At 47.6% G+C, this 19,209-nt stretch overlaps 1 protein-coding gene across 1 annotated transcript in view; it reads left to right on the top strand.

The window, feature by feature from the left end:
- The window catches only part of LOC311132497 (microtubule-actin cross-linking factor 1, isoforms 1/2/3/4/5-like), a 235,581-nt gene that overhangs the window by 144,515 nt on the left and 71,857 nt on the right, over positions 1–19,209 (top strand). Inside the window, exons 36-52 of the mRNA XM_084165778.1 lie at positions 1,813–8,748; positions 8,907–9,062; positions 9,157–9,372; positions 9,474–9,626; positions 9,786–10,082; positions 11,118–11,267; positions 11,561–11,794; positions 12,132–12,311; positions 12,582–12,923; positions 13,195–13,386; positions 13,712–13,885; positions 14,123–14,246; positions 14,534–14,733; positions 14,941–15,258; positions 16,087–16,253; positions 18,438–18,594; positions 18,833–18,944. Of these exons, the coding sequence (XP_084021904.1) occupies positions 1,813–8,748; positions 8,907–9,062; positions 9,157–9,372; positions 9,474–9,626; positions 9,786–10,082; positions 11,118–11,267; positions 11,561–11,794; positions 12,132–12,311; positions 12,582–12,923; positions 13,195–13,386; positions 13,712–13,885; positions 14,123–14,246; positions 14,534–14,733; positions 14,941–15,258; positions 16,087–16,253; positions 18,438–18,594; positions 18,833–18,944 (10,108 nt within the window). The remainder of the gene's footprint in view (positions 1–1,812; positions 8,749–8,906; positions 9,063–9,156; positions 9,373–9,473; positions 9,627–9,785; positions 10,083–11,117; positions 11,268–11,560; positions 11,795–12,131; positions 12,312–12,581; positions 12,924–13,194; positions 13,387–13,711; positions 13,886–14,122; positions 14,247–14,533; positions 14,734–14,940; positions 15,259–16,086; positions 16,254–18,437; positions 18,595–18,832; positions 18,945–19,209) is intronic.

Below are 19,209 nucleotides of genomic sequence, written 5' to 3'. Positions count from 1 at the left end.
ACTAGAAGACCTCCTAAATCTATGGATTTTACAGGTTACGGTCCACCAACTTTAACTCTATGGGCTCTATGACAGGTCCGCGCCCCCCACCTTTAAGCGGCGGGCTCCAGCAGGAAAAGCTGGAGGCCGGAAATGAGTGAGACAGGTAGCGCGCAAAAGTAAAAGTCGAACCGAGAGTGGTACGAGAGACAGAACGAGAGCAAGACAGACAGACATTACGAGAGCGAGACAGTTTGTCTCTTTCCCGACAATCCCCTCTGTGCACGAACCCTTACATATGGTAATTAAACATTAAAACACCTGCGGCTTATAGTCCAGTGCGGCTTATATATGTACACATCATTCAATTTAGCTGCTGCGGATTATACTCCGGTGCGCCTTATAGTGCGGAAAATACGGTACATATACTCTTCATAAACACATGCACATATTCGTTCACATAGTCGAAATCCAACCACACTGTCAAGTCCCCCCATATACATCAGTCCAAATGTGATTGTATGCGTGTGAGCATGTACCGTGACGTACAGAGTGTATCAGTGATATACTGTATGAGAGTGAATAATGAGTGTGTTGGTGTGTGCGTGTAAATTCCCACCCACAAGGGTTTTTTCTATGAATGGGGTGTGGTTTTATGGGGAGTTCTATACACTCAAGAAAAATGTACACACGTTGCATCAAAGCACTTGTCAGAGAAGAATGTCGAACTGCCAGTGTTGGTGTAGTGTGAGCATCAGAGGCCAGCTACGCAAACCCCCTCTTCACCGTTTGAGCATGATGTGTCCAGATCAGTGTGTCTGTGAGCGTGGGTGTATATGTTTGTGCCGTCTAATGCATTAATGTGTGAAATAATCAGCATTTTGCTTCAAAATCACTAACAGCTGCCAGAAGAGAATCAAGGACATCCAGCTCTGAGCAAAGCATTAGAGGGACTGAAGTTAGGCCAAGTCAGTATGATGCAGAATCCTATTATCTATATTTAAATTGAGCTATTCTATGTATTCTGTTACTTAGCCAGTGAGCAAAGAATCAGTAAGTCAGATTTGAGAAAATCCTTTTGTAATGAGCCAGTGAACCGTAGTCCATGGTAAATTATGCCTCTCAGCCATAGCTAGTGAATGGTCCAAAGCCTATGGAGTCTATAGTATAGTGAGTCTATTGAAATGGAGTGTCAGTCAGGTGAGTCAGGGCCATCCAGGCAGCGCCTCAGGTAGATGGCATGCAGAATCCTAACACCAAGCTTCTCATCTGTCGCTCCTCAATCTGCCGAGCCCTCGGCCTGTTAGTGTGTGTGCATCACGGGCCAGCCCCGTACGGTAAGTAGTGCTCGCTTTCTCTTACTGTTGCTTCCGATCTGACCTGCCTTTTCTAGCTGTATCTTCTTCTCTATGTTCTGTTCTTCTCTCCTTCCTTTGCGGTTTTCTTTACCTCCCTTATGGAGGTTTCGTGGTATATGGGTTTTCTGCATTTCTGTTCGCTATGTAGCATGCTTAGTGCATTGTAAAACAGAGGTAAGTGTTCTTGTGCCATGACGAAAGAGAAATAATGTGGGTACATGCGGGGATACAAGTAAAAATAATAATAAAAAAAAAAGATTAATACTATATCAAATCATATTGTATCTATTGAAATATGCTTTTATCACCATAATTATGTTGAAATAATTATTATGACTCTTGGGTGAAGGGTTATTTTTTCTTGCTGGATACTTACGGCCTATGGGTTCCTCAGCAAAGTACTCATCAGACTGTTAAGCAAAGTGTGTAAGTAGAAGGAAGTTCAAATATTCACTTTCTTTGTTTCTCTTCACAGAGCCAAGCTGCCATTGGCGGAGTTATTGACCTGGGCACCATGGAAACCGTCCCAGTCTTCCAAGCTGCACAGCGTGGCCTCATTGATCAGGACACCTGCCATGTCTTATTGGAGGCCCAGCTCACCATGGGCGGGTTGTTTCAGCCTGTCTCCCCTGTGAGCCTATCACTGGAAGAGGGCCTCAACTGTGGCCTGATTGATAGTCACATCAGCCAATCCCTATCAGAGCTGGAAAGTGCCTTGCATCTTGTCGACCAGACAGAACAACTGGAGGGCCAGCTCCTCCCAGTGGCTGCAGCCATGGAGGAGGGCCTTATCAGAGAGGAGTTGGGGCTGCGTATCCTGGAGCTGCAGATGAACACAGGAGGCCTGAGGGAGTTAGGAGGAAGAAGACTGACCTTGGATAGTGCTGGAGAAATGGGCCTGCTGACTCCAAGGGTCTACACCAAGCTCAGATCACGAGTCAATCGGCGGGAGCTCGTTGACCCCAACACAGCTGAAAAGCTGAATCTGTCTGAACTGCAGCAGCGCTGCGTCCTCAGCGATGAAACCGGCTTGCATTTGCTGCCAGTCAAACAGCAGCCAGGAGGCACTGTCTGCCTCCCTTCCGGCAGGAAGGTTGGGATCTTCCGCGCTGTCCAAGAGAGTCTGATTGACAGGCAAGTTACAGTGAGATTGCTGGAGGCCCAGCTATTTGCTGGTGGGATCACTGACCCCCGTTCGGGACGCCGGCTGACTGTGGATGAGGCTGTGCGTCACAATCTGATGGACCTGGACCTGGCCTGTGCCATGCTGACCCGCCAGCTGCAGAGTGGTGGGATACTAGACCCTGTAAGTGGGGAGCGCCTAGGGGTGGAGGAAGCCATCCAGAGGGACCTGCTCTCACCTCGTCTTGCTCTGCTGGTGCTCGAGTCCCTCTGGGCTTTTATGGGATTGCTCTGGCCTGAGTCAGGGGAGCTGCTGCCAATTGCAGAGGCTCTACAACAAGGGGTAATCTCGGGAGAGCTGGCTCGGAACATCCTGAGACAACGCCACACGATAGGTGCCCTGTACCTTCCTGAAATCCCCAAGGTTGTGTCCCTAAATCAGGCTAAGGAGGTCCTTGAACCCAAAGTGGCTGAGATTTTGAAGGAGATTCAGATCCCAGATGTGCTACACAACATGAACCAGTCAGGCTCCCCAAAACTAAATCGCCTAAGCTGGGGCTCCACTGGGTCATCCCCTCCCTCCTCACCCCCTGCCTCTTCCCCAGGGCTCACATGTGACCCCTCATTCCTGGAGGAGATGGCCCCTGAGGAGCAGGCACATCACCGCCTGCTTTTCCATTTAATGACCCACAGTTATATGGATTCCCATTCTGGCCAGCGCTTAGTGTTGCTCGAGCCTGAGCTGGTGGAACTTGTCAAGGCTGCTACTGGTCTGATCAATGTGGATCCTATACCTGTAGTGGTTGAGGCAGGGTTGAGTTTGACTTCAGAAAGACAGGAGTTTATGGAAGTAGTGCCAATTATACGTTTGGTGGATAATCAGCAGACGAGGGAAATTGGAGAGGTCCAGGAAAGAAGTGCTATATTCAGCTTGTCTGAAATAGATATTTCCTCCAGAAAGATGTTAGAAGAAGCTGATAGTCAAGGATGGGATGGTACATCTGACATGATATTGCAGGCTAAGCAAACTGGAATTAATGAGATGGGACAGGTAGGCCTTGAGTCAACCATGAGAATAAGTGAGGAGGTAGATGGAGGTGTACATAGAGAAGTAAAAGGTGAAAAGGATGAAATTGTTGTTTTTGAAAGTGTCCAACCCACAGCTGGACTACCGGAAAAGCAATTCATTACAGACTCGTATGAAGAGGGGCTGGTAGAGATTGAATCAGAGGGAGCAAGAGATAGAGGTCACAAAAAGACAAAGGATAAGGACTCACTCATGGAAGACATTGACAGTAGACTTGTAGCAGCCTCAGAAATGTACTCAGCACCATTAAAGACCGAGGCAGAGACTCTGATGCCAACCCAATCCTTCAAAGAACCTGCTATCCCACCATCAGAGACGAATGAAAAGGAGAGCGTGCCTGTGAGTGTTGGAGTTAAGCATACTATGAAGGCTGCTCAGAGGGTCACAGTGAAGACCCAACCCCAGGTTATGAGTTTAGAGGCAGCAGCGGTGAAGAGTGAGGAGGAAGTTGAGCTGGAAAGGTTGGCCTCAGAGCTTCTGCAAGGGGGTCTACTGACGGAAGGAAGGCAGCGGCTTCTCCCAGATGAAGCCGTGGCTCAGGGGGTCCTCCCTGGACACACTGCAGTCAAGCTGATGGCCAAGGCAGGGCTTTTCGGAGGTTTCCTGGATGTCAGTGCATGCGAATCCCTGAGCACGGAGGATGTGATGCAGGAGGGTCTGCTTGACGAAGACCTGATGTGGAGTGTGCTGAAATCAGAGAAGACCCTGGCAGGGGTAGTGGATGTAGAGAAGGGGAAGATTTGTACCCTGAAGGATGCTGCTCAGGCAGGCCTGATAGACTCCAACACGGCTGCTCGGCTTCTGGAGGCCCAGGTGGTCTCAGGGGGAGTGGTTGACCTGCTAAGGGACAAGAAAGTGTCTGTTACCCTGGCAGCCAACCTTGGGCTGATAGAGGAGGACCAAAGAGAGAAGCTAGTTGCGTTGGAGAAATCATACCGTGGAAAATGCTCAGACCCAGATGCAGCGCTCACCAAAGCAATGTTGCAGCTGCAAATGGATGGGGTTGTAGATCCCAAAACTAAGTCACCTGTTCCCCTAAAGCAGGCCCTTGAAAGAGGATTACTTGGGCAGGAGGAAGTCTATCAAGCCTTGTCCCAGCAAGTTGCGGAGGGTGGCATCGTGCACCACAACTCTGGAGTTAGACTGTCAGTTGCTGATGCTTTGCAGCGAGGTCTGGTAGACCGTGCCTTAGCCCCAGAACTGAGGGAGTTAGAGAGAGCATGTCAGGGGGAGGTAGCCCTCTCTTCAAACCCAGATGCTGCCCTCCTCCAGGCATCCACAGGTGCCATTTTGGACCCTGATTTAAAGTGTAGACTTACATTGACAGAGGCTGTCTCCGATGGTCTGCTCGATGAGAGCACTGCCAAGAAAGCAATGGTTTCTCCAGGTATAACACAAGGTGTGTTGGATCCACAAAGTGCCCAAATTGTGCCTTACTCTGACCTTGTAAACCAAGGCAAGATTGACATTAAGAGTGGAAAGCGCTTCTTGGAAGTGAATCCTTTCAAGGGAATCCAGGATAAGCAAACAGGTGAAATCCTAAACTTAGCTAAAGCTATTGCATCTCAACAAGTTGATCCGGTCCCAGCACTCAGAATGTTGCAGAGCCAGGCAGACTCTGGAGGGATTATTGATATTTCCGATGGAGCTAGGCTCCCTCTGCCTAAAGCCTCAAAGAAAGGACTGGTGGGAGAACATATGGCCAGGCTCATTGCCTCCAACCAGGTTCTGAAAGGGGGCTTGCTTGACCCTTCCACAGGGCAGAGAGTCTCTAGCCTGAAAAAAGCTGTCAAAGATGGGCTTATATCCAGAGAAATGGCTGCAGAACTCCAGGACAACTTGAGCTCCATGGAAGTAGAATGTGATGATGAGGATAGTTCAACACCCGTTGCCTCTTCAAATGGGACCTATAGTCCTGCAGTCACATTATCAATATCCAGTCCAGACAGCCAAACCAAAATCATTATTGAAAGCTCTGAAGTGATTTCTCCATCCCCACATCCAGAAGAGTCAGAAAAGGGGTATAACCCTTTGATGATCACAGAGGACATTGCAAAGACTCTAGAAGCTGGAACATACAAGCAGTCAGAAGATCTGCAACACCGTGGCTCTGTTCACATTGAAGAAGAGATGGAAGATGAACAGGTCTCAATAGCCGGGAAGTCATTTGAAATTGAGTCAGACCAGTCAATCAATTTGTTGGCTCAGTTTGCAATCAATGCAGAGAAAAGGCTTCATCAGGCCCTTCAGGAGATGGAGACTCCGCAAGATGTTACTGTTCGACCACCAGAAAATGATAATAAAAAGGAGTCTAGATCAGTTTGTGAAAGTAGTTCAGTCATGCAGCAGGGGCAGTCTGCTATGGGCAAAGAACCACGGATGGACTCGACATGGGCCATTGGCAGAGAAGGTGGGGATCAAGAGGGCAGCATAGATATGTCTACCCTAGTTGAGAGAGATGAAGGGAAGACAAATGTGGTAGAGAGGGACACAAAGATTGAGGTCACAGAGAGTGATGATCTTGGGCATGCATCACCCCCTTCTAAGGAGGTCGTAGGTAAGAGCAAAAAGAAGAGGAAGAATAAGACGAAAGGAAAAGGGAAGGAGGTTGACATTGAGCAAAGACCCTCAGAAAAAGCTGATATTCTGAAAATGGAAAACAAAGACCAGAATGCACAATCAGATGGTAAGGATAAGGGTGTTGAGTCCACCAGAGGTTATGTTACCCCACAGGAGAAAGAGGAGTCACTTGTGCAAGATGTTCAATCTGCCATCAAAGGTGCAAAGGCACAGACTGTTGAGAGGTTTGGAGATCCAGAAGATATTGGCAAAGTAAGGGAAGGTTCTACAGTTCCACCAGGAGCGATAGAAGATGCTCTTGAGGTAGAGAGAGATGGTACAGAGTACAAGGTCTTCGAGGACCAATGCTGGGTAGAGAAGAACAAAACGTCTAAGATACTTATAGCATCAGAGAAGGTTGATCCTGTGACAGAGGAGAGATCATCCATCCATGATAGAGTATCCATTCATAATAGAGTTTCTAAGGATGAGCAAAAGAGGGAGGGGGCGCAGATTGTGGAAAAGAGTGAAACAGATGGGGTGGAGACAGTTTCTCAACAGACTGGACAACAGGAGCATAAGGATAGGAAAGAGGTGGAATTCACGCTGAAAACCACCCCAGCATCAAATGACAAAGAGGCCCTTTTACGGAAGGCAAAAGAGAGTATCCTGAGGAAGGTGTTTGGGCGAGGTGTTAGTGAGAAGCAAGCTGCAGATAAGCTAGAGGCACTGCGTCAGGGAGTGGGGAAGAAGGAGAGTTTGGTGACATCTGTAGAGGAAGTTAAGACTGTGGGGAGTCCAGAGGTTTTACCAGAAGAGAGGGAGGGTAAAGGAATTGACAAGAAGGAAGAAGGAGAAAGAGAGAAAGTTCTGCCTGACCATTCTATGATACCTGTAGCAGCAGAGGAAGTGGAAAAAGCTCAGCCATATCAGGCTAAAGAAGGAGCGAAAGAGGAGAAGGCTCTACCAGACCAGGCTAAAAAAGGAGAGAAAGGGGAGAAGGCTCTACCAGGCCAGGCTAAAAAAGGAGAGAAAGGGGAGAAGGCTCTACCAGACCAGGCTAAAAAAGGAGAGAAAGAGGAGAAGGCTCTACCAGGCCAGGCTAAAAAAGGAGAGAAAGAGGAGAAGGCTCTACCAGGCCAGGCTAAAAAAGGAGAGAAAGGGGAGAAGGCTCTACCAGACCAGGCTAAAAAAGGAGAGAAAGAGGAGAAGGCTCTACCAGGCCAGGCTAAAAAAGGAGAGAAAGGGGAGAAGGCTCTACCAGACCAGGCTAAAAAAGGAGAGAAAGAGGAGAAGGCTCTACCAGGCCAGGCTAAAAAAGGAGAGAAAGGGGAGAAGGCTCTACCAGACCAGGCTAAAAAAGGAGAGAAAGGGGAGAAGGCTCTACCAGACCAGGCTAAAAAAGGAGAGAAAGGGGAGAAGGCTCTACCAGACCAGGCTAAAAAAGGAGAGAAAGGGGAGAAGGCTCTACCAGGCCAGGCTAAAAAAGGAGAGAAAGAGGAGAAGGCTCTACCAGGCCAGGCTAAAAAAGGAGAGAAAGAGGAGAAGGCTCTACCAGACCAGGCTAAAAAAGGAGAGAAAGGGGAGAAGGCTCTGTTAGACCAGATTGAAGAAGGAAAGAACAAGGCTAGATCTCAAACAGACCAGCTTAAAGAGATGATGCCGGGAAATAAAAATAAGAAGAACAAAAAGTCTAAGATGCATAAAGTGTTAGAAAAAGTTGAACCTGCGACAGAGGAGAAACCGTCCATCCACAATAGAGCAGATTCTGAAGTGAAATCCACACCGGCTGATCTAGAGAGCTCAGTCTCTGGGGATGAGCAGAAGATTGAGAAGCAGCAAGACAATCAACCAGACAGTGATGTAACAACAGTGGCAAGTGGTGATGAGATGAACAAAATGGCTGCCTCTACCAAGAGTCCTAGTGGAGTTGACACCAATCAACAAAGATCAACCCACACCACTGCACCATACCAAATCAATGCACATCTTGAGGAGAAAACTGAGGACATTTCTTTGGGGAGAGAAACTGATCCACATGGCAAGGACATTGAACAATTTAGGATTGGTACACCTGAGAAGGATGTCCACCCAGACACCCATTGTATTATTGACATTGTGGATGCCTCTCCTGAAGCCCTTGTATCCATGTCAGGCGCCCATCTGGTCAAGGCCTCTGTGGCTCCATGTACCCAGACTGCTAAGCCCACAGAGGAAACTGATGCACATCTGGTGAAAGATACTGAGGAGGACAGGTCTCTGAGCAAACAAACTGATCCACTTGGCAAGGACATTGAACAACTAATAATTAGTATACCTGAGGAGGCCTCTGTGGCACCTGATACCCAGCCAGCTAAAACTACTGGCAAAGGGAAGAAAAAGAAACAGCAGCAAGAACAACAACAGCAGGAGCAGAAACGTGACAGTCCCACTGAAACTGAGTGTAAAGAAGAACAGTACCTTGAGGATTCCACAGAATCAGGACAGTCCTGGTCTGATGAGACCCCACAGTCTGATGCAAATGAGATTGTTGAATCTGATACAACAGAGGTACCCGAATCTGATACAACAGAGAGCTGGGAGGAGGGTGAAATACAAGAATTGGAGATAAGGAAAGAGAAGAGCCCAGCTAAGACGGGAAAGGTAAGCAATTGATGCATTTAGTAGGTGAAAAGCAAATTGTCTCTACTTGATCATACATTATCTGAATTGTGTAACCCAATAATAAGCTGTCAAATGTCTATTTTTATTGGAAAATTGCCATCCAGACTGATGCTTATCTGACATTCCCTTTCCATCAGTCCTCGTTGCTCCGCCAGGAATTCCTGGAACATGACCAGCAAATTGTGGCTCTGCTCTCTATGGTGAGACACATCGAGGTTCGCCTCAAGCAACAGCAGCAACAGTCGATTGGTCGCAGCCTCATTGCCCTTGATGACATCATCAAACAGACAGAGGTAAGATATTTAGTACCTGAAAATGTATGATCTATGATGTTACCACAATAGAAATCTTATGTTTCAAAATTGACCAACCTTTCTATTATCTCAGACCTTGGATCTAGAACTTCGGGATTTAGAATCCCAGGTCAAAAAGGAAGTGGATGCTGCTGGGCAGCTGCTTGAGCCCCGCCCACAGGAAGTACCACCTCAGCTACTATTGGCCTTGGAGAAGGATGGGCGAAGCTTAGCTCGAGGTTACGAAACTGCCAGAGGGGTTTCTGAAAACATCCTGCAGGGGCTGTGCGCACACAGAGAGGCACATAAGGTAATGGTATAGTGGATTGAAATATGAGATCTGTGTGTTTTTGGTGTTTAATCCACTATTGCACCCTTTGCTAATCAGTGCTGTTTGTTTCTCTCTCTCAGGAGGCAGTGACTGGAGAACAGAAGTCACTTGGAGGGCGAGTAGAGGATCTTCTGTTCTGGCTGAAGGAGACTGAGGCACAAATTACAGGAATGGATGGGCAAACCCAGAGCGAGACTCCTTCTCAGTGCACACAACAGCTCCGTCTATGCAAGGTTACCACACTCACCCTACACTGTTCACATTTTACTTGTACCCTCTTCTTGTGCACTTTCAATTGTCCAATTATCGACCTAGTTCGGATTCAGCCTACACTTTGCCTCATTTCCAGCTATTCCTCAGATCATTCTCTCCTTTCTATCTCTCTTCCTCAGGAGTTGCAGTCATCTCTTTCGGCACGCTCCAATGACGTCAACGCGCTTGCCTTTGACATCCAGGTGTTCATCTCAGAGCGGGCTCAGGACCTGGCTCCCGAACAGAGCAGGCAACTCCTGGGGCAGCTACAACAGCTCCAGAGGAGCTTCCACCGAGCCGCTGGCCAAGCCCACGCCAAGACCGACGCCCTCGCCGCCCAGAGAGAGAGGGAGGAGGAGAGGCAGCGCAGACACAAGGAAAAAGAAGAGGAGGAGAAGGAGCGAGAAAGCGAGAGACGGAGTGCGAGGGAGAGAGAGGTTTGCAAAACCGCTGGCTATGTTCCACAGTCCCATTGGAGTGGTGGAATGCATGTTTAACATACTCACAGATACATTTTCAATACATTCAATCATCAGTAATAACATACTTTACCATATAACATTTGTGGTCATGCTATCATTGTTTAAATTCTCACTTTCTGTCACATATGTTTTGTAACTGGCAAACCCTTATACCTATTATTAATCATGTCCATCAAAGCAAATATACCAACTTGAAAAATAATAATTATTTAACAAATTTACAAACCACCCATATGCCTAAATGAGGTTTATCACCTACATCAGATTGGCAAAGAACCGCTGCTGCTGCTGTGAAAGCTAACACACAGTATAGTGACTGGTATAACAACACGCACCACAGGCTTCGATGCCCAACGTGTGTTTGCTCCTCTGCATGTGTCCCTGTATAACACCTGTGTGAATTAACATGTCTGCCTTGCTCTTCCAGATTGCCACAGAAGGAAATACGCTAGTGCCTCCACGGAAAAGGCTAGAGAGTTTTAAATCAGAGAAGCCTTGCTGTGGTTTGAACGCTTTCCTTTTTCCCCTCCTCTCCCCTATCGTACGATATGGGGAGAAAGGAAATAATGCCAAATGAGGACACCATTTGTTTGATTGTCTTTGTGGATTGTTGTTTTGGCTTGACTGACCTGTTGATGATGATGCTGTTTCTATATCTGTATCTATCGGTCTGTCTGTCTGTCTGGCTGTGTGAATTCTGGACACATCCTGCTCAACGTCTGGCAAAGTGTGCACAAATGATATTAAAGGGTTTAGAAAGAAGCAAGCGTGCACTTAACAGAAGTGTGAATGGGTGTTGAAGAGAAGTGTTTTCGTGTGCTTCTGCTCAACTGAGTGGAAAACTACAATAGGTGTTGGATTTAACGTTATGGACTGACCACTGTTTATTAGCAAAACAGGCAATACTCCTTTTCTCACTCTCTCTTTTTGCTTACATTTCTCCTTTTCCCTCCATCCATCTCTCTTTCTACCTTCATCTGTGGCTCTCAGGTGGTGCAGCAGCAGAAAGCAGAGTGCTCACAAAAATTGGAAGGCCTTACGATGTGGTTGGCTGGAGCTGCCAGTGTGCTGGCCAATCAAAGAGCGGGAGCAGAGTCAGGTGACGTGAATGTGCTGCAGCAGAAACAGAGAGAGCTAAAGGTGAGAAACTGTCCGATTTTCACATCCATGTCTCAAGAAAGGAGAACTCACATGTTGTTTAGTTGCTCCCAGACTTCTAAGGTAGCCAGGTTTTGACCATGGAAGGTCTCTGAGGATCCACAGTTATAGGAACTAGACTACATTAAAACTGTCAGTGCGTCTTAACAGTGTGCATATATTCTCCTTTCTCTTCACATGCAATTTTGTATTCCCTGCTCCAGAGAAATATGCTACACTACCTGTAACCTCTCTATATCTGACCCTCTCCATCCCTCTCTCTCCCTCCCCCCCAGGAAGTACAGAAGGACCTGCAGACCAGAGGCGAGGGCGTGGCGGAGACCGTCCGCTCGGTGGAGGAGTTCCTGGCGGAGCACGGTGACAGCCTGAGTCCAGAGGACAGGGCCAACCTCCAGGGGGCACTCTCCCGTATGAAGGAGGAGTACAGTGCCCTGACCGACACGGCCCACTCCTCGCTGGCCCAGCTGGACACGGCCATCTGCACCACCGTCCAACAGAACACACAGAGGGTAAGCCTAAAGTATCAGCGCTGCTGTCTAACAGTGCACATAGAGGGTAAAGGGATACAGGACTTTAGATCCCCATTTTACTATTGTCAACTTTTAGGAACCAAGGTCCAAGTATTATATCTTTATGGATATTGTTTTGAGTATTGAAAAGATAATATGGAAATAGCTACAGTTTGGCAATTAACCCAGAGGAAAAGCTCTTACCTTTTCTGTGTCAATTATGATGAAGGGCCTTTCTTTCCCTGAATGCACTTTCATTGGTAGAAATATACACTCACCCCGATCTGTGCTGTTTGGTCAAGTTCTAATGTGTCCCCTCTATTTCCTTCCTCTATAGGCGAAGGCACTAGAGGAGCTGCTGGAGACTCGGGTCCAGATGGACTCGCTGCTAGAGGAGCTCTCCTCCCTGAACCAGCCTGGGAAGAGAGGGGCTGGCATGACTGTTACTGACCACCTCTCCTCATCCTCCTCCACATCGCCAGAGGGAGGTCTACAATCACACAGCAACATGCTCCAGGTCAGACTTCCTCCTTGCTGTTTATTTACAAAAAGTAAAGTTTGTTCATGTTGTGGTATACAATTAAATGCACTATGAAACGTAATACTGCAGAAAAGGGTTCTAAAACAGCCTTTTTAGGTGCTTGGCACAGGTTATTGAATGATAGTCAGCGTGCATCCCAATAGTCTAAGGTGGCTTCCTCTCATCTCCTTTCCAGACTATTGAGATGAACCCTCACTATTGCTCACTCTTACCCATTATGATCTTTGATCTTTGACCCCTCTACAGGCAGAGCTCCAGCAGCTCCAAGCCCAGCAGGCCCAGCTGATGCAGGTGTCCCAGAACGCTCGCTCCCTCCTGGTCCAGCCCGACTCGGCCGTACCAGCCGAGGAGAAACGCCGTCTGCGGGACCAGCTAGACCAGCTCCAGACCCAACACCAGGAGAAGCTGCAGGCTTGCCAGGAGAGGCTGAGGCGCTCGGAGGCCCTAAAGGACGAGCTGGCCAAGTTCCTCCAGGAGCACAGAGGCCTGGGGACCTGGCTGGAACATAGTGAGGGGGAGCTGTGTTCCTTGGGGGAAGGAGAGACGGACGCACAGGGCCTGAAGGGAAGACTGGAAGAGCACAAGAAGGTACATGTTGTTTTTTGATTTTCCTATACTAGTGTGGGTTAGTGAAAAAGCTACATTGCATAGCCATGGAGAGATGGTTTACATTAGCAAGATGTAAGAATAAAGGCTTACTGTAACAATAGTTCAGGGTTTATATTGGCAATATTCACTCCTATTGTCAGCTGTATACACACAGTCAAGACACTGAAGATGCTAAGTTTACTGTTTCAAACTTTGGAACCAAACACATTCTTGACTGTATCAAACTGACCTGGAACCTATTGTCTTCCAGCTGGCCGAGGATGTGATCTGCCACAAGGCAGACCTGCGCTTTGTGTCCATCTCTGGTCAGAAGGTGCTGGACTCTGTCCAAGGGGCTCTGGAGAAGGTAGGAGGGTCTGACCCAGCCCTGGAGGAGACCAAGCAGCTGGTCACTGACAAGCTACAGGACGCCAACCACCGCTACACCACCCTGCACACCAAGGTGGGTCTCATATAAAATAGGGGGATTGTATTCTTCATTACTACTGTACTTGGTGTACCAATGCATACTAGGGGGTTATATCCAAAATGGCAGGGATTGCGTTGAAAGATGCACTATAGTCAGTTAAGGTCCCTATGAAATATAAGCCGTATTCATAATTTTACATTCTTTTTATATAGCTATAATATCTAACAATCAATAATATTACAGCGATAACCACTAGTGGGCTGTATGTAGAGATATTGAACAGTACTTTCATAGTAGAGATGGTGTCCTGTTCATCTTTATTGATCTATGCTTACTTTCCCTTGTCTTCCCTCTCCAGTCGTCAGATCTGGGCGGGCGTCTGTCGGCTCTGTTGGAGCGCTGCCAGCAGTACCAGGACGAGGCTGTGTCGCTCCACACCTGGCTCAGCACCCAGGAACAGAACCAGAGTATAGTCGGTCCCAGCGGAGAGACAGACACACTGACACTACAGAACACACTGCGGGCCGTACAGGTGAGTGAGAGCATAGAAATACCGCATGTAGCTGGGGTATGCAAATGTACTGAATTATTTTATACTGTATATACATGTGACTGAAAGAGGCAACATTATCAGCATCTCAATCTTTGTGAAGAGAGGTTAGAACACTTCTCTCTGTTTTCGATTCCCTGCACCTCAACATTTCTCCTCCTTTTCCCCCCTTCTTTTTCTATTCTTTTTCTTCCCCCTCTCTCTCTTTGTTCTGTTCAGCTGTTGCAGGATGAGCTGGCGGAGCGGTCAGTCCAGTTGGAGAAGGTGAGGAGGTCAAGCAGAGAGCTGGCCAACACACAGGAGTCCCCCACTCTCAGAGCTGCCGAGATCATCAGCACTGCAGGTACACCAGCTCACAGCCATGTCCATTGTTCTGCCGTTCATAACCTTCTATATTGTTATATGTCTCATACACTTCCCCATTATCAATTCATATCTTATTCCTCCCTTCCTTCATATCCTCATAGATCATGCAGTGTATCTACAGTAATGACCATTTTCTTACTATCCCTAATACCCCCATCTCTGTTGATGTCTTTATATCCATCCACCTAAACAAATGATTCTATATCGTCATGGAGAAAAGTAACCACACTGACATTCTCTCCTCCTTCCTCTCTCCGTTGTCAGATGGTCTGGAGAAGAGGTTCAGCTCTCTGTCGAAGTCTGTGTCGGAGCGGGCTGAGCAGCTCCAGACGTCCGTAGCCCAGTCGGTCAGTGTCCAGGAGGGGCTGAAGGGCCTGCTAGCCTGGCTGGACGGCCTGCTGCTGACCCCCGGACCCATCCAACCCACCGCCAAGGCTGTCCAGGACGCCCTCACACAGAATCAGGTATCATAGTAGAAATACAGGGAGTCTACTATGGAACATGGAATAGCCTGCAGCTGCTATAATACTGTTTATGAGAGTTTTTAAAATCTTATTTACATAGACTATTATCTAAAAAAAATTGGCCTTCACATCTAATACACATCTCCACTGTCCACTTTGCAGTTGTGTTACATGAACTTGTTTTAACCCACTTCCCCTCTGTTCCAGAAACTACGCCAGGAGCTGTTATCCAGACAGGGCAGCGTGGAGGCCACCTGCGACTCTGTCTCCAAACTGCTCCAGAGCTCTGACGCCTCCACGGCCTCCGGGCTCCAGGGGTCACTAGAGAGCCTGACCCAGCGCTACGCTGCGGCGCAGGCCAAGCAGGCCGAGAAGGAGGCTGAGCTCCGGGGGCTCTTGCCCAAGCTGGAGAGCTATGAGAGACTGAATACGGACCTGCAGAGTTTTACTCAGACCAGTCTGAGAGCTCTTAGCCCTGCGGGACAGCCTGACCGCAGTGTGGAGGACTACAGACAGACCATAGAGGTAAGAGGGGTGGGATGGTAGATATTGATTGATTTTATTTTACAGTTTGAAAAAAATACATATACACACAGTACATCAATATTTTATTTTTTAAGTCAGCCTCCCGAGTGGCGCAGTGGTCTAAGGCACTGCATCGCAGTGTTGCGGCGTCACTACAGCCTGGGGTTCGATCCCAGGCTGCTGTGTCACAGCCGGCCGTGACCGGGAGTCCCATAGGGCGGCGCACAATTGGCCCAGCATCGTCCGGGTTAGGGGAGGGTTTGCCCGGGGGGCTTTACTTGGCTCATCGCCCTCTAGCGACTCTTTGTGGCGGGCCAGGCGCCTGCAAGCTGACTTTGGTAGTCAGTTGAACGGTGTTTCCTCCGACACATTGGTGCAGCTGGCTTCCGGGTTAAGTGAGCGGGTGTTAACATACAGCGCGGCTTGGCGGGTCATGTTTCGGAGGACGCATTACTCAACCTTCGCCTCTCCCGAGCCAGTTGGGGAGTTGCAGCGATGAAACAAGATCGTAATTGGATATCACGAAAAAGGGGGTAAAAAAATTAATTAAGTCTATGAATTATTTCCATTATGGTCCCTTAAAGTGTTCCAGAACCATATATATTAATGTAAGCAGAGAGGTGATATGAGGATAGAGTTGCAGAACCTTAGATATCAGTGTTACAGGCCATAGAGGTGAGAGGATGGTGATGGTTAATAATATTACAGAACCATAGATATCTGTTTGAACAGAGAAGTGAAAGTAGGCAGAGGGACTATGCTCTAAGAGATGTCGGGGAGGGTTTGCTACCTTCAGATAACATATCTGTATCTGCCTTACTACTACAGGAGGTGAGAGCGGAGCAGGAGCAGGAAGCAGGTCAACTGAAGTCATTCTGCCAGTTGGGGACAGACCTCAGCCAAGCCAAGTCCCTGACCAGCACACAGACCTTACTGGACAACGTCAGAGAGGTTTCCGATGAGTTCGCCCGACTGGAATCCAACATCACTGAAATGTAAGCAGCACTGCCTCAGAACACACTGAGCCAAAACCAAGGCCCTGTGCATAAGCTTTGTAGTTCACTGTAGGTAAGCCCTGCCCTAGAATATACAAAGCCAAGACCAATACGTCAGAATCGATGAAAGATCTCTAGGTGCACATAGGCTTGTAGTGCAGCATCATTCCCACTAGGGGGAGATGGATACAGCACAATAAGACCATACACTGTCACATTACTGCCACCATTACAGTCTGAAATATGACACTCATGACATTTCTCTTCATTTTCATTTTAGTCATTTAGCAGACGCTCTTATCCAGAGCGACTTAAAAATACAGGAGTAATTAGGGTTAAGTGCCTTGCTTAAGGTCACATCGAAATATTTTTTACATAGTCGGCTCGGGGATTAGAACCAGCGACCTTTCGGTTACTGGCACAACGCTCTTACCCACTAAGCTACCTGCCGCCCTCTTCACGCTAATGCCATACAAATGTATCCACAAATTAATCCACTGGGGCGGCAGGTAGCTAAGCGGTTAAGAGCTTTGGGCCAGTAACCAAGGTTGCTGGTTCGAATCCCATTGTCGACTAGGGGAAAAATCTGTCTGTGCCCTTGAGCAATGCACTTAACCCTAATTGCTCCTGTAAGTTGCTCTGGACAAGAGTGCTAAATTACAAAAAAAGTCCCCCCAAAAAAAGGCACACCGGGGGGGGGGGGTGGATAACTTTAAAACACTCCCAGTTAGTTGATAGGCTGGATCCTTTGTCCTTCCTGTATGGCAGCACCAGTTGCCATATCGCCCTGGTTAGCCTATTTCTATGAGTTGGGCCTCATAGAAATAGAATGACTGGCAATGTCCCTTCTAGGGTTTCTATTTCTATATCAGACCTCTTATAAATACCATTGGACTGTCTGTTCGTCTAGCAAAAGACCGCAAAAGCTCCCATAGCGGCTAATACATGTAGTGAGGGATTAGGCCTGTGCAGGATGTGTCTTAACAGTAGCCCTGACCCCTTTGAACGCTATGCGTTGCCAACAATGGTGTGTGGGTGGACAGTGTTAGCTGATGGCATAGGAGCAAATGTGGTTTGCGGTTACTAAAATAAGCCTTGGTGGGCACAGTTCAGTGTATGTCAGTGTCATACAAAAGAGGCTCTCACTTACAGACTGTGACCAGAACATAAATAACACACTTTCGATGACCCAGACTGTTATAACATGATTGTTTTGTCTGTGTGCGCTGCAGTCAGTGCAATGTTTGAAAGCAGCTGTGATTGGGGCAGAACAAGTACAAAGCAGGGGTCAAGTCTAAGGAGACTATAGCCTTGGGCGAATACGGTCGAGATAATGGTTTATCCTTGACTGCATCCCTCTCTCTCTTTTTGTGACATGAAGCGTGTGATTTTAATGTAATGGTTGTGTGTTTTATATGGAAAGGATAGTGGGATTGAATTAAAATGTTCTCTTCCTCTTTTTTACTCTTTCCCCACTTTCTGTCTCTCCTCCTCTCTTCATCCCTCTTTCTCACCCACTTTCTGTCTCTTCTCCTCTCTTCATCCCTCTTTCTCACCCACTTTCTGTCTCTTCTCCTCTCTTCATCCCTCTTTCTCACCCACTTTCTGTCTCTTCTCCTCTCCATCCCTCTTTCTCACCCACTTTCTGTCTCTCCTCCTCTCTTCATCCCTCTTTCTCACCCACTTTCTGTCTCTTCTCCTCTCTTCATCCCTCTTTCTCACCCACTTTCTGTCTCTTCTCCTCTCCATCCCTCTTTCTCACCCACTTTCTGTCTCTTCTCCTCTCTTCATCCCTCTTTCTCACCCACTTTCTGTCTCTTCTCCTCTCTTCATCCCTCTTTCTCACCCACTTTCTGTCTCTTCTCCTCTCTTCATCCCTCTTTCTCACCCACTTTCTGTCTCTTCTCCTCTCTTCATCCCTCTTTCTCACCCACTTTCTGTCTCTTCTCCTCTCTTCATCCCTCTTTCTCACCCACTTTCTGTCTCTTCTCCTCTCTTCATCCCTCTTTCTCACCCACTTTCTGTCTCTTCTCCTCTCCATCCCTCTTTCTCACCCACTTTCTCAATGTCTATCCCTACATCTCTCTTTCTCTCTTTTCAATCTTCTCCTCTCTTCATCCCTCTTTCTCCACCATCCCCTCATCTTCCCCTCCTCTATCTATCTCTTTCTCCTTCCCTCTCCAGGAACAACGCCATCCAGAGTTGTGAGCAGCGGTTGGGCCAGTTCCGGTCTCTCTCTGGTTCCCTCCTCAGGTGGCTCCAGACAGCACAGGAGCAGCTGCCTCCCAAAGAGGCCAACCTCAACACAGAGGCCCTGCAGAGGAGAGTGCAGCAGCTCAAGGTGTGTGTGTGTTCCTTTTTTAAGAACTACATGGTTTTAATCACACACATGCAACAAACAGAATCCTCAATCAATCACTGAAACACATTTCACTCGTTCTAAGGTATTGCTAGATTTCGTAGTGTATCGATAAATACGTTCCAAAGCATGATAGTGATTCAGAATGATATGTCCATGTGATTATTAATTGAGGAATTATATAAAGCCATTAATAACTTTCGGACATTTCTTTACTAAGGACTTACTGAGTGACTGGGAGGCCCAGGGGACTCGGGTTCAGGAGCTGAACAAGACTGGATCAGAACTGGAGACCCTCATCATCAACATCACAGCCCCCCAGACTAAGACAGGTAAGGGGAATGGGAAACAACTGCCTGTGTGTGTCCCCTGCTACCTGCATGTCCAACTTCATCCAAGCTATGTTTGTCAGTTGTATATTGTGTGTGTTGAAGTCTATGCTATCTGTGTGCTATCAATGTGTGTGTGTACTGTGAATAAATGCTATGCTCGAAGTGTAAAACATGTCCATGCGAAACTGTGTATGTGTACAGCGTGTGAAAATCAGAGACTGAGCGTGTTATATGCTTATCACTGTTTGTATTGTACTGTACATGA

The sequence above is a fragment of the Coregonus lavaretus genome (genome assembly GCF_964263955.1).
Source record: "Coregonus lavaretus genome assembly, chromosome: 7".
Lineage (NCBI taxonomy): Eukaryota > Metazoa > Chordata > Actinopteri > Salmoniformes > Salmonidae > Coregonus > Coregonus lavaretus.
The sequence above is the reverse complement of the archived record's forward strand: the minus strand, read 5'-3'. Positions and strand labels throughout refer to the sequence as shown.